This window comes from Microchirus variegatus, assembly GCF_963457635.1.
Source record: "Microchirus variegatus genome assembly, chromosome: 8".
NCBI lineage: Eukaryota > Metazoa > Chordata > Actinopteri > Pleuronectiformes > Soleidae > Microchirus > Microchirus variegatus.
The window spans coordinates 25,519,809-25,534,832 of record NC_139809.1 but is presented as its reverse complement, the minus strand read 5'-3'; the positions used below and the strand labels follow the sequence as shown (position 1 = coordinate 25,534,832).

Here is a 15,024-nt window from a genome sequence, read left to right as displayed (position 1 = left end):
TTTTGTGTAGCCACATTTTAACTCCCCAGTTAATCAGTATTCAGTCTGGTTGTACTGTTACATAAATCAGCAACAAATTGCCGCTGTGCATTAACGTGCAACTCACACATTCACCATTATTTTCTCTGTCATGTCCTAATCGCTGCATCCCATTCAAGGAGCTGACATTTACCTCTGTGGGATAGTACTGCTTTGGCTGTTGCCAGGGTGATACCCATCGCTGAAAGAGCGTTTAGCGGCCTTAAGCCGAGAGGAAAGCCTTCTCTAAGTCGGGCAGGATGTCTGGCACGACAATCTGTTCAGTAATAAAGACTATAGTCTCCACGACCAGCAGCAGGACCCAACCTAAAGCCCCGAGCCAGTAGGAAGAGCCAAGCTGAGAGAAGTCCTCGTGGATTTCCTCTCGGTGCTGGTACGTGAAAAGAGCCCAGCCAAGGAGGAAGAAGAAACCTGACAAAAGACAACAAAAAAAACAGTTAAATCAAGTATCGTTGTGATGGAATATAAAGCCATTAAGGTCAATTATTGCATGCCTGGAGCTTTAGAAACGAGTTTATATGATAATGAACTGCAATTCCAAGGGAAGTAAAAAGTCTCTTTAAAAAGTGCTGCCTTGCAGGCTGTGTAAATGAGTAGTACATAAAAGAATTCCTGTAGGTGAGGGTCAGATAGAAATACACAAACCAAAAAGTTATTTGGAGGTTAACTGTAGCTATTTTACTACTTTACTTGGGTTACATGTATTATTTAATCCCTCCCAAAATAACAACAGTGTAATTATTAATAAATTGGAAAAAAAACTGCTGCTGTGCCTGAGTCTCAGGGAAGCAGATGTTCAACATGCTGGTCTTTACCTGTAGAGACCATGGTGAGCAGCAGCAGCGTGGTGGGGTAGAGAGCCTGTCCTGCCATGAGGAGAGAGCGAGTGTTGGAGTAGGAGCGCACTGTCCGAGATGTCCAGCAGAGGGCGAACACCAAACACAAAGCCCCAGTGCTTATAGCCATGATGGAGGAGAGAACTCCAAATACTCTCTCTGCTTCAGCAGCTGGAAGACACAAAATAACACGCACAGTGGGTGAACTGGACTGATACTGACTGTAATCCGCCTTGGTCACATTTAATTTCTGCTTTAATCAGTATGATGAAGTGAAACACACTAAAGTGATGATAAATTCCCCCCCACACAGCATGTGTCAGTGTGTAACTGAAACCAGAAGAGTCAAAACAAGAGTTTGTGCACTTTCATTACCGGGATTCATAGTTTGCCTCTGAGGAAAAAAAAAAACACATTGGGACAAAGCAAACACTGAGAAAGACCTTTAGTTATTTGGGTTATTTTTGTAACAATGACCAGCAGTGGCTCTGTTGCCATTAGCAACCTGTTCTGGCACAGCTCTGAAGCACTTTGACATTGTTACACTCTCTGCGTTTATGACCTCTGTGACCACGTAAACATGGACAATTACAGCTGTGGTTTTGGGATTGTTAACTCGTTTTTTTCTGTGCTGGCTGATCATCACAGTGGCCTTGTGGTGTTTATGTGTTTAATATATTAATGACAATGTTGGTCTTTCACTACAGATACAGCACTTTATCCCTTCTTGGCTTAAAGGTCAACTAAGCTATCTCAGGTATTTATATGATCGAAATTCTTACTGCAATTTCAATACCTTTAGTGTAACTCTTGTTTTGTAGAATCTTATATCTTTATTGTTGGATTTGCGTATGGGTTTTTCAAGAGACTCGGGGGCCCTGGATAAACCAATCTTCCCCATTTTTATTATTTTCAATTGTTTGTTTCTCAGCAGGATTACTGAAAACTACTGAAGGATTTTCACGAAACGAAAATCCTTCAGTAACGGCTTTGGAAGGTCACAACGATGACCTTCCAAAGCCCTATTTGGTGCAGTATTTGTGGCATCATTAGCCCACGTCAGCATGCCTGATCCTGTTCTTCTATGTACCAAAACTGTAGAGCACCTTGCCCAACTATGTCAGTCATGCAAGCTCTGTTAATATTAGTTTTATTCAGAAAAGCATTTTAGTGACACGGGAGGAATTAGTCCATTTTCCTGCTTTTTACATTGGATGTAGTGCATGTTTTTTTAAATAGTCTGAAGCACTTTCCTTTACATATTTTGATTCATTATGTACTTTATTCTCAATGACATGCTTTATTACCTTTGTTAATATTGTACTGTTGGGTGCTATAGAAATAAAAGTATTATTAAATAAATTCACCAGCCTCTCTTACACTCTTAGAAAAAAAAGTGCTAAGTAGAACCATAAGGTTCTTTGGCTTGTCCTCATAGGAGAACCCTTTTTGGCTCCAAGTAGAACCTTTTTATTAAGGTTCCACCTGGAACCCTTTTGGAGGGTTCCATCAAGAACCCTTTATAAAACCCTTTATTCAGGAAAGGGGTTTTAAAGGGTTCTCTGGATCAAAATGGTTCTTACTGGAACCATTAGCGTTACCAAGAACACTTGAAAAACATTTGCTTCTGAAAAACCCTTTCTTCAGGAAATGGTTCCAGGTAGCACCTCAGCAACTGTAGAAGGACTCTTTTGGAACCCTTATTTCTAAGAGTGTAGGGCCTCCTCTCAGCTTGAGACCCCAGGCAATTGCCTGCTGTGCCTGCCCTGTCGCAACACCCCTGGATTTGTCAACTAAAGATTTCAGTGAATAAGAAAAAAAATGACATGAAACAATGAGAAGAGCATTTCTTCAGACTCGTTCCTCACGTACCTGTGCATAAACACACACCGAGGACACTTCACATGGCCTACATTATATTCAGTCCTACAGTTTGTTTTTTTTTACCTAAAAACAACAACCTGAGAGGAGACCTAATTCCTGATGCCAAGAATGCCAAGATTTAGATGACAAAGACCAGGTTTCAGCCTATTTCCGCACATTTGCTGACAACCAAGTGTGAGAGATTTTCCCGGATAAAAAGAATGCACTTCACTGGTAGAGGAGCAAGCACAAACTCGTTCACTACACAGTGTTACTTCAAAAGCGCCTCCTGACATTGAGTCTCTCGAGAGACTCAGAGGCGTAAAATAACTTTGCCTGCGGCTGATTTCGAATGGAACCCCGGTGTCTTTTCGAACACATGATATGCCTCATTAATAAATCCTCCCGTTTCAGGCACATTTTATTCAACATGTCATTTGTTGTCAATAAAACATTTAACCTAACACAGGGTGATTGATTCATTTGTTGATTCAAAGGAGCTCACCATTGAAGACAGTGCTGTGTACATGACTGCTCTGCTGGCCGTCAGTGTTGTTCCAGTCTGCCCACAGACCCCTATCCTTCAGCCAGAAAGGTGTCCAGACTGCATAACACACACACAGGCAACCTGCCAACCCCACACAGCACTGGGTGAACCTGAAACGACTGATGGAATCGTCCAGCTCCAGAAACTTCATATTTCTACACCACTTAAGAGTTTGGGGAAAGCTGGGAACAGAGAGGAGACAGGAGGAAATAGCTGAGAAGGAGTGATGATGTTGAGCAAGAGCAGGTAAGGTTCAAAACAATCCTTGTTATTTTGTTCACGTGCACCAGCAGCAACAGTGCTACAACATTGTTGTAGAATAATAATGAAAGTACAGTCTTACCTTTGCTGTCGATGTTGGAATAATGCTGTGAAGTCAGTGTGTACCAGTACAGAAGAGCAAGGATTAGAAAAAACAGGAGCTGCTGCTGTTTACTGCTGAACAAACACTACTGAACAAACACTCTTTAACGCCCTGACACAATATTACTGTACCACTCATGACCACAAGCCCTCACATGCATACTCCGCCTCTGCTGAAACGGAAACTCCCCCAACCAGGGCTTGAATTTCCCCCTTGCATATGCTCCACCACGACCACCAATCCGAACAGTACGGAAAGTGAAAGCACTAAAAAAAAAAAAAAAAATACAGTCATTCAATATTTCAGGAAACAACTTTTGCTCACATTCAACTATGAGTAAGAAAGTATCAGTTATTTTAAAAATCAATATATTATATATAGAGAATAAATAACATTTTAAAAAGTTACAACATCCCTTGAGATATTCTTAACAGCAATGAACCCCCTCACAGAAACTGTGTGGGGAGTGTCAGTGTCAGTGGGTCATTATGCATGACAACAACATTTAAGGAAACCCCACTCATGATTTCTCACTGCGGTATAATGTGTAGTTGCAGACGTCATGGCTGCCACCCCCCTTCGCTTTCCTGTGCTGCAATGGAACGGCGCCCACAGGTGACCAAAGATCAGATGTAAAGAAAATAAACACCTTTATTTTTGTACATTTTGCTCGACCTTTAGAAAAAAAAAGTATAATTCTAAATATTTATTTCCTGCCAATTGAGATGTAATCATCAGCTAAGGCATTAAATAGAGACAATGACTGATTCCTTTATTCAATTAATTCATTTATTGAAACCACAATACAATCTGTTGAAATAAAGTGCATATGATGAATATCTCAAAAGAAATTTACAATTTAGATTAAGAGATGCAAAGGGTTTGCAAATCAAACAGGACTGCTTTTGGTTGAGTTACATTTGGCATTTACTTTACTTGAACAAAAATCTTTTGACTGGATTATCAAAAGACAAAATAAATTCAAGGCCCACTCCACGAGCAGCTTGAAAATAAGGCCTCAAGTTCCAGATAGAAAAGTACTTTGTCCTCTTCCTCTCATTGCTCTCCACTCTGCTTTTCACTCCTCAAAAACTTTTGTGTCTAGTGTTTTGACATAAACACAGAGAGGGAGGAAGATGATCCAGTGCTGCCTCTTAAACATTGGCAGTGACATTTGTGTCTGTTTATCCTAAACTCACTTTCTGGCCCTTTGCAGCAGGGCCTGGAATACGTCAAGAAACTCCGGGTTCTCTCCGGGGGACAGCTCTGGAGTTTTTTTCTCCAGCCAATCAGAAGAGCGGATTTGATTCTTGAGAGTACCAATCAGGGACTCAAGACTCTCCGTGTGCTTCGATGCTTGGCAGTCCAGCAACACAAACTCCTCAGAGGCCAGCGAGCCCGTGTCAGGAACAGGGCTATCCTTCTCCTTCAGCTGGTCGGATGACTTGGGTGATGATGTTGAATTAACAATTGTAGCATTGTCCAAATCTCCACTGTCCACTTTCACTGACTTTTTGCTCTCCTCACTGGCTTCTTTGATAGAGTGTGAATCCGGGCTCACGCTTCTTTCTTCGATCTCTTTCAAAGCTTCCTTGAATCGCTTAAGGCCTGAAATAACACAAAACATTACCAGAACAAGTCAGGGACTATTATCGATACAAAGCCAGGAATTAGATGCTAAATGTAAAATAAAATACATTCACCGTCCACATTTTTAGGTTAACCTGTTCAACTGCCTGTTAATAGAAATATATAATCATCCAATCACATGGCAGCAACTCAGTGCATTTAGTCATGTAGACATGTCGGTGATTTTAGTGACTTTGAACATGGTATAAATGGCAAGTTGGTCTCTAGGGTTTACAGAGAATGGTCCAAAAAAGAGAAAATATCCATTATCCAATGAGCGGCAGTTCAAAATGTCTTGTCGATGCCAGAGATCAGTAGAGAATGACCAGACTGGTTCAAGATGACCAGACAATTATTGACCTGCTCCCATATTACCTTTGTGTTTTGCAGAAAAGTGCTGGTAAATACTCTTTTACTTTCTATTCCAAATGTCCACAAGGTAAGTGTAAAAAGGGCTTTTGTATATTTTGGATCTTTTGCTTGTGGCCCCTCAGCGGATTCCAAAGATCTCACTCCTGAAATGTTTATTTATTTATTTTCCTTGACTGTCTTTTAAGTGTGCCACATGGTGTTTCATTTGTGCTGCTACCTTGAAAAAGAGGATCTTAATCTAAATGGGACTGGTTAAACAAAAAATAAATTATAAAAAGGCAGCTCAAATAACCACAACCAAAGTATGCAGAAGATCATCTCCGACCACATGTCAGACCTTTAAGGAGATGAGCTACAGCAGAAGATCACACTGAACCCCTAAGATATTGGCTGGAGTGGAAACATTCTTTTTAACACACACACAAAAAGAAAAACACATGATATTTAAGGCATATCATGTCTACACTGGAAACTGACCAAGCTGAATGTGGTCCTGTTGGTCTGCAAAGACGATGCGGAACCAGCCGGGTGTGGAGCAGTGGAAGGCCTGACCGCAGCTCAAGACCACCTTGTGTCTGAGGAAACTCCTCCACAGAGACAACTCTTCCTCAAACGACGACTCTCTGAGGTACTGACAAAAGAAGAGAAACAGGCGTGACACATCTGGCCTGCGGTAAAACACAAACAACACTGTGAAGAAATTACCAACTGAGCCATTAAGTTAAAGAGAATTAAATGACTGTGTTATCAGCATTCCAATTCCCTATGCACAATTTAAAAGTTAATCTAGCAGCCCTTAACATCTCAGCCTAACTTTCTTGTCGTCACCTTCCTGAGGTCAGCCCAGACATACAGGGCCGCAGGCCTGTCGAGGTAAGGGATGTCCAGACTCCGCAGCTCTTTTGTCAGGTAGCTGTGAGCAGCTTTCAGTCGGTTTCTGTTCTCAGGCAAAAATTCCACACTGATCCACTCTGCAATGTGAAAATATGAAGTGACAAAGCGTGAGTGTAAATTAAATGCTACAAATCTTTTAGCAGCTTGGCGTGCAGCAAAGCTCCAAGCAATATCTCTGTCATAACAGAAGAAGCTGAAAAAGGGGGCAGCAATTTCCGAGACCCTATTTTTCAGACCTGTTTTTTACATCCATCCAGAGTTGATTTTGAAATGTGGACACATTCGTATTCATGTGTTAATGCAGTAAGAACCACATCTTCAACTGACTGATTTCCTCCTTGTGCTGCATTATCACAATGAATCAATTTTAGGACATGGCTACCGGCCTCTTCCCTGTGTCTTTTGCCCAAAACAAGAGCACGCCTCCAACTGGACTGGAAAGTGTTGTGCTAAAGGGAGCACGTGGAGTCAGTGCCTATGATCCACATGGTCCCAAAATGGAGGTGTGCATTCATTTATCTGTGCATTCAATTTCCTTATTTGCAATTGTTCAAAACTTATATCAAATTACAGAAGCACCAGCGATGCAGACACTTTCTCGCTCACTCTCTACCTGTGACGCAGATGTGAGATCTAATCAAATATAGTCACACGAGACTATATCTGAATGCATAATAACAGGTGTGTACAGTCAGAGGTCTGTATGAGGTCTGTATAAGGCCGAAGAAAAAAAAACATTGAATTTGTTGAAAAGCTAGCATCTTAAGTACTTTGAATTTATACATTTAAACTTAAACATCCAGTGTGTAAGGATTAGTGACATCTAATTGTGAGATTGCAGATTGTAACGGACGACTCCTCAACCAAAAAAGATGCAAAGTAAGACCTTTGCCCAAAGTACAGCTACAAGGCGTATTCTTAGGCTGCAAAAGTCAAGGTATTTTTAAGCAATTTTACATCGATGAAAACATATTTGTGGATAGTATATTCAACAAACCCTCTGAAATGTTACACACTAGACCATTAGGGAACACAAAAAGTTTGCTCGGAGTGTGAACTATTTCTCCCCCCAACAAAAATGAGGCCCAAGTGTGTTGATGGTAGACCTGCCATAACTACGACACTGTTCTTGTTAGAGCACATGCAAAGCCCTGATTCATACCTCTGTCTTGAAGCAATTGTGCTGTCTGGTGCTGCATGGAACCAGAGATACCGTGGAATGAGCCCAACCGGGCCAGAGCTTCCACCAGGTCTCTGCTCTCAGTATACAGTGTGCCTATTCTCATTCCTGCCATTGCAAAGTCCTAGGAGGGAGAGGAAGTAAATGAAAATGAGCAGTGAATGCAAAAACCCAGAGGAACAAAAAAAAAAGAGATTTTCCAGTGTAAGTGCAAGTATACAAACATCTCACAGACTAAGGCTCTCGTAGAGCACAGCACAGTATGTACCTTGCTCATTCCCCACATTACGTGTGTCCTCTGTGGATCGGGCAAACTAAAATAAAGTCACATTGTTAGCAGGTAAGAGTCTGTCTCCAGGCACAGCTGTAATGACTAAAGTTCTAATAAAGTAATCATGCATAAATGAGGGTTCACACAGTACCTGCCTATACTGAGAACACTGTGAAAGGGGACAGACTCATCAAAGATCGTCAGCATGTACACTTCGTCTACAATGGCGTGCAGCTCATTTCTAAAAGAAAGTAAAGGTGGACAGAAAGATAATACAAATGTATACAGTGAAGCATCAATAAACCATGGTTTTATTTTTTTTAATTACTGGTGACAACATAGAAATGCAACATAAATATAAAATGGATCCGTCAGCATGCAGGGTCAGCGTGTACGATTACAACAGCTCTGTGCCTATACAGAGAGGCTGGCCAATTCATTTGGAAAACAGTAGATGATGCAGGGGACTCTGTGACACATGGCTATACTTGACAATATGCTGTTGGTTAAGGAGTGGTAAAAGAACATCAAGAGAGAATGATATTCCACACACACTCAACCACAGAATAAAAGGGTTTGGACCAGGAACCACTTACAGTAGCTTTGCAGTGTGTGAGGAAAATGCAGACTGTGGGAGATTACAGTGTTACAGGCAACAACACGAGACAATAGTGGAGTAAAAATACCTTTTAGCAAACTCCAAAAAAGAGGTCATCTCTTCGGAGGTGTAGACATCAGCCAGAGGGTTATGGGGGTTCATTAGTATAACAGCTCGGACCATCAAACCCTGAAACAGAAGAAGAAGGTAGAAAATGTATCACAGCCTTTAAAGTTTATGCTGCAAAACATGTTTTTTTAATATTTATCAAGGAATTAAGAAAACATGTTTTTATGAATTACCTCTTGCTTGGCTCTTTTTAGACCTGCGTCTAGCTTCTCTACAGTGAGGTGAAAGGGTCGACTGTTTTTGCAACCATCAACCTACAAATATAAGACGGAAAAACACCAACATCCAAATTGGACAGCTGATTGTGTATATCACATGATGCACTTAAGGCTGAAATTAAACTAAAACGTGAATTATGACTATAATGTGTACATGCAATCGGTGAGGAACAAACCAAACAAACATAAATACATAATGACTGAAAGTGCATCAGGTTCTGTTTCCCTACCTCAGAGTCCAGTGGAACATGGAAGAGTTTAGCGTCACTATACAAATTTAAATGCTCTGTGATAACACCGTAGAAAGGAGTCGGAATAAGAATGACATCTGCAACGAAATGAAAAACACAATGAGCACATGGCACCAGAGTATCATCACTTATCATCTCTTTCCAATTTCTACACAATTTTGCTGATTTACTTTGTGGTTCTACATACGTATTTATAGCATGTGTATAAAGTATATACCCTTATACAGGTGTGTATATATATATATATATATATATATATATATATATATATATATATATATATATATATATATATATATGTGTATATATATATACACATATATATATGTTTAAAGATTGTGCATGAGCATCTCTATCCATCTATCGTATATTTAAGTTCAAATGATCGATCTACAATGATGCACACACATTAAAAATTACTATTTAAATCCACCAATTAGTCCACTTTGTTACTCTAATTTATAAATTTAAACTGTATAGATGAATGGTCTGGCATTGTTATAATCACTTGACATTAGTTTCAGACTTAGTATTTGCTATTTAGCAAAACAAACATGCTTCAGTGCTTATATTAATTGTTTAAGCACTGAAGAATTGGCATTGTTTGCAATACAGTGGCTCTAAAGACACATCATTTAGCTGCCTAAATTAAGTTTTGTTAATAGATAGATAGATAGATAGATAGATAGATAGATAGATAGATAGATAGATAGATAGATAGATAGATAGATAGATAGATAGATAGATAGATTTGTGAACTTACCGTCAGGGTCACAAATGACCCTAGCGAGGCATGAGAAGAGCGAACCACAACCGTTCATCACCACAACCTGAACACAAACACACAAACGACCTAATTACAGTACAGCTTGAGAAGGAGGTCTGATATATTCATACAGCCGCTCATTATGTCTGCTTATTAAGTTTATAATCATTAGTAAGTTATTACCTTCACCAAAGTAGGTTATATTTTGGATGGGTTTTCTGTTTGTATTTGGATTTCATTTTCTGGGGATAGAGATTATTGTCCAAGGTGGGAGATGGAGTGTATATTGATTGCAGCCTTGGTGGAGTTTTTTGCTCTCTCATTGCTTTGGCAAGATCAAATAAATGAACTGATTCCAGATATTGGCTTTTCACCTGCTGGTGGAAGTAACTCATGATCTCAACCATAAATCAGAAAAAAACCAGAGACCCAGGCAACCATTGAAGACAATTGCCATTTGTTTACTTCTTCTCATCCACTGTTATAAGCAGTTTTCTCCCACACATTATTTGTGTTGCTTGCGTTATTTTCTGACATTTTAAGTGACAATCTGAACTTACATTGTCAGTTTTGAGTGGGTTTGGAGAACAGCAGTAATGCGTCAGGAACTTTGCGACCGCCTCTCTGAGGCTGAAAGAGAGGAGAATGGAGCAGTTTTGAAATTGTTCATCTTGTAAAAGTCCTACTTCGCCAGGAGCCACAGGACAAACACTCTTCTAATGAAAACAGAGATCCACATTAATCTCTTACAATGTGTGTCCCCTCCAGTCTGAATACTGCAACATGGATGGGTCAATATGCAGCATGTCAGGCTTGGTCAGCTGCAACAGAAAAAATATGTCGATGAAATTCAGTTTGGGATGTGAACAACATGTTTTACAATAATACTTTTTAATAAATCCAACACAATCTGATCAGACTGTCAATTAGAGATGGGCAATAGGGTGAAAAAAAATACAAATTTTGTCCCTTAAACCCACAGTATGTCATTTCTCTCTGTATCTCTCACTGAAAACAATAACAAAATCCAAAACAAAAGTGTGATGATGTTGGGGAGCAGTCGTAGGATCATGAGCTTGAGCTCATTTCCTGATTAAGTGACCGACCCACTCAGTTTTTTTTCCGAAGGTCACGTTGTTACAGCTATTTTTTGGTTAGATACACCCCACAAAATCAATCAGCTTTTTTTAAGTGTGACACCAACTGATCGACTCCTCTAGCTCTCTCTCCAAGCCTCACTCCAGCTGTGACCGCTGCTGCATCAACGCTGCACAAACAGTCAGTGCCTTTATCTGCCCATTGTCACAAACAAAATGCATCCTGTACCCATTTCAAAGTATAGGACTCTAGCATTTGTGTTCCCATTCTGTTTCTATTCATTTCAATTAATTACATGAAATTAATAAATATTTTAACAAGGCTTTTCTTGTGAAATTGTTCAAAAAAAACATTGCATCAGCTCCACAGAGAAGATGATGAAGGTGACAAATTATCTGTTATCTGTTACCTTCAATAACTCCACACACATTGCTATGGATTTAAATAGTATTGTAGGCTAATGTTTGTACACTACATAACATTAGTATCGACGTGTTTGGATATTTGAATGTACAAACATTACATACAGTATTGTATCTTTAACTGTCATTTTCAAATCATGATGATTTGACCTATTTGGGCGTCTGACAAACAAAAAATGTTCTCTCACCTCCTGCAGCACTGCAGATTTTCATTATTATGCTGTTTTGTTACACATTTTATCTCAATAAAATAATTGTTGGGTCTTTCTATATGGATGTTGCACTTGGCCAAGTTGATATTCATATTTATCTGTCTCACCCGTTTGTGAAGAAGATCATAGCACAGTTTGTTTTCACTCGTTCCCATGTTGATTACACCCTAGACATTAGAGAAAAAAAAGACTTTTGTAAATCATCATAATAATGTGAAACAACAAGTCAGAGATAATCAACATCAAGTTGTTCTACTTGCATCAGGGTTGTCTCTGCCATGGTGTTTGTCCATTGCATACTGAGCAAAGCCTTCCTGGAGAATCCCCTGATGCTGTCGGATGCGGTTACCACGTTTGGACAGGTACACACTACAGCGGGAAATCTCTGCTGAAACATCTTGGGACATTTTGCAGGCCTTGACAGATGTGGGTGGTGTTAATGTTTTTGTCTCCTGAGGGGAATCAGCCTGTGATGCAGGAGCATCAACAAGCAGCTGAGGAGAAGACGTCGACGCAGAAGAGGCATCTGTGGCCAACTGTGAAGCAGTCAGGTGAGTTTGGGCTGGGACAGAGGGGTCAGTCTGTGTCATGGCAGTGGTCGGAGCAGCCTTTCCAACAGCAAGCAACGCTCCTGTCAGCATGCTGAACAGGCGGAGCTCATGCTGGCGCTCCTGCTCTGCCCTCCTCTCCTCCCTCTGTTGCCTGCGCTCTTCAGCCTGCAGCTCTCTCTCTAACCTCACCTCCTCTAGTGAGAGCAGGCGCTCCTCTGCTGACTTCTGCCAGTTCAGGAAGCTGACCAGGGTTTTATCCAGGCTGCCATGATGACCACCACCCCTAGAACCTCCATGGTTCCATGAGGTTTTCCCACCGTGGCGACGCTTTCTCTGCCTCGCAGACGCTGGGGAATGAGGTGGCTCCTTGGTGGGCAGTTCAAATGTGTTCAGTATTACAGGAACACCAATAGTCTGGGAGGCAGTTGTGGCAGGAACAGCAAGGTTCAGATCACTAAAACCTGGAAATAGGGAAAAAAGTATTTTCACCTAGGGCTGTGTATTTGCAAGAATCTGGGAAAATCTATTCCTCCCCCAAAATTAATCTGTTTTGGGAAAAAAAAGTTAAAGTAGCAATGTTATAAAAAAAATAGTTGTCTTTGTCTATTGAGAGGAGTGGAGGGAGGTGGATAGAGTCAAATGGCCTAAAGAATCAGAGGCTTTAATATAACACAAAACCACTGTCAAGAATAATTACATGTTGATTGTTCACTTAAAATAAATTGTACAGTATTACACCCCTAGCTTCCACTATGTAAAGCCTTTTAAATGAAATGATGATGTACTCAATGTATCCAGTCAGGCCAAAAGATGTATTGAACCCTTCCTACTCTTGACACGATGAGAGCTCAAGAGATCACAAGATATGTCAGTGAATACACAGCCAAAGACCTAAGGCCATTTTCTCCAGTGGACAATAAAGGGGAAGGTTTAAGAAGGTTAGTAAACACACTGAAGCTTAAGTATAAGTTCCCATCAAAGACAAAACCCCGGTCAAACACTAACGCCAGCTCTCTACAAAGAGGTAAAAGTCACATAGAGCATTCACACAGCATCTCACCCACTACAAATGAGTGGAATACATCAGCTCCTCACAATAATATCATAATCACAATATTGCAAAATACTGCAGACTTTTTCCCTTGATAATACTGTGTGAGCCCTATGTCGGAATGGTAATTGTCAAAGTTGGATTACAAACCTGAAGGTGAGATTCTTGCATTTGTGGAGCTCTCTCCTTGACACAGAGTGTCCTCTGGCCCAAGTAGAGATTGCCCATCAGTTTCCTGGTCATCTCCAGACCCATAATACATCTCCGGCGGCGCAGCATTTGCATTCAACATGCTCTGCTCATCGTCTTCACATTTTATATCCAGTGGATCACCTGTTTTGGGAGGCTGACCAAATAGAAACCCACCTGAGGACACAGGACCAAAGGAGCTGGCTGGGACTCCTTGCAGGAACGTATCAGGCCCAACAGGACTCTGAAACACCTGTTGAGCTATGACAGCTCCACCCAAGGAGGAGTAGGTAATGGATGGTCGGTTGGCCAGCACTCTGTCCATCACATCATAAAACTTCCAGGACCTCATCTTGTGGTTGTCTTTGATTCGGCGGTACTCCAGCTTCATCTTTTTGATCTTCTCCCGGCACTGGTCCCCTGTGCGGAAGATGCCTTTGTCTCGCAGGATGTGGGCAATGCGGTCAAACACGCGCTGATTGCGCAGCGAGCTCTCCAGCTCAATCTGGACCGAGTCATCGGACCACAGCTGGAGCAGCTCCACTATCTCCTGGTCGGTCCAGTTGCTGCCTCGCTCGTGCCTCCTACCACGAAAGTCCATCCTTCAAGTTACTGAAGGATCTGAAATACAGAAAAGAGCGGAAGCACGGAAGTTAGCACCACTTAAATATAACACATTTGTGTTCTCAGACATTTGATGAATGAGCTCTAAAATTGTGTTTCTTGATCCAAGCTTGACAAAGTTTAGCCATATCTGTTATCATGTTAAATATTTAGTTCATATATTCATTTAGTTTAATATAAAATGTAATTGTTTGTGTATCTTCTAAAATAAAACAACTAATGAATGCTAAAAGTGGCATACTGTGTTTAATCTATCTTCACACTCCTATAAACACCTTGATTCATGTACAAACCAAGAGACGGTGCATGTTTGGTCAAGCATAGGTGTTTTGCAACACCTTAAAAAAAGCCTGTTGTCATTTTTACTTTAAAATATCAGCTAGTTTCATGCTATTGTGTGGCTAAAGGCTACTACAAGTGTACTACAATATGATAATATTATGATGAATTGTTTTACTGACTACATCATCTGTGTGTTAATAGCTGGTGCACATATCTCTTTTATTTTATGGAATGAAAGCACTTACACATAATCCGACCCTCCCCCTGAAATCCAGCACCCCCTTAAAGATACAACTACCGCCCCTGGAACTAGGCACGAGAAATGAGCAGCCCGAACACCATCCCACGTTAAGGTATACAGAGATAAATACAGGGGTTTACTGGGTTTAAATGAACTAACTATGACCTTCGTTCACTAAAAAAACTGAAATATGTACGCGCTCGTTTACGCACCTGTGTTCTTTCACCGTAAATCAAAAGTGCATCTCCTCGGACACTGGTTGTGGTCGTGGAGCCGTCTCTCCCACTGTGTGCCATCCACGGAGGTCGACTCATGTCACGGCTGACGTTAAACCGGTTTGGAACGATTTGGACCAGCAAGGCTTTGTTCCAAACCGGTGCTAAAATGTATCATAATA

The 15,024-nt window shown here is 40.8% G+C and overlaps 1 protein-coding gene across 1 annotated transcript; it reads right to left on the bottom strand.

The window, feature by feature from the left end:
- Nucleotides 1-4,577: 4,577 nt before the first annotated feature.
- Nucleotides 4,578-14,960, bottom strand: accs (1-aminocyclopropane-1-carboxylate synthase homolog (Arabidopsis)(non-functional)). The gene is made up of 16 exons (XM_083893228.1): nucleotides 14,840-14,960; nucleotides 13,442-14,101; nucleotides 11,950-12,701; nucleotides 11,797-11,856; nucleotides 10,708-10,778; nucleotides 10,518-10,587; nucleotides 9,955-10,021; nucleotides 9,171-9,268; nucleotides 8,896-8,976; nucleotides 8,682-8,782; nucleotides 8,147-8,236; nucleotides 7,993-8,038; nucleotides 7,707-7,848; nucleotides 6,479-6,621; nucleotides 6,128-6,281; nucleotides 4,578-5,257 (listed from the first exon to the last, which is right to left on the bottom strand). The coding sequence occupies exons 2-16, from the start codon at nucleotides 14,079-14,081 to the stop codon at nucleotides 4,845-4,847; spliced, it is 2,928 nt and encodes a 975-aa protein (XP_083749354.1). The 5' UTR covers nucleotides 14,082-14,101; nucleotides 14,840-14,960; the 3' UTR covers nucleotides 4,578-4,844.
- Nucleotides 14,961-15,024: the final 64 nt, after the last annotated feature.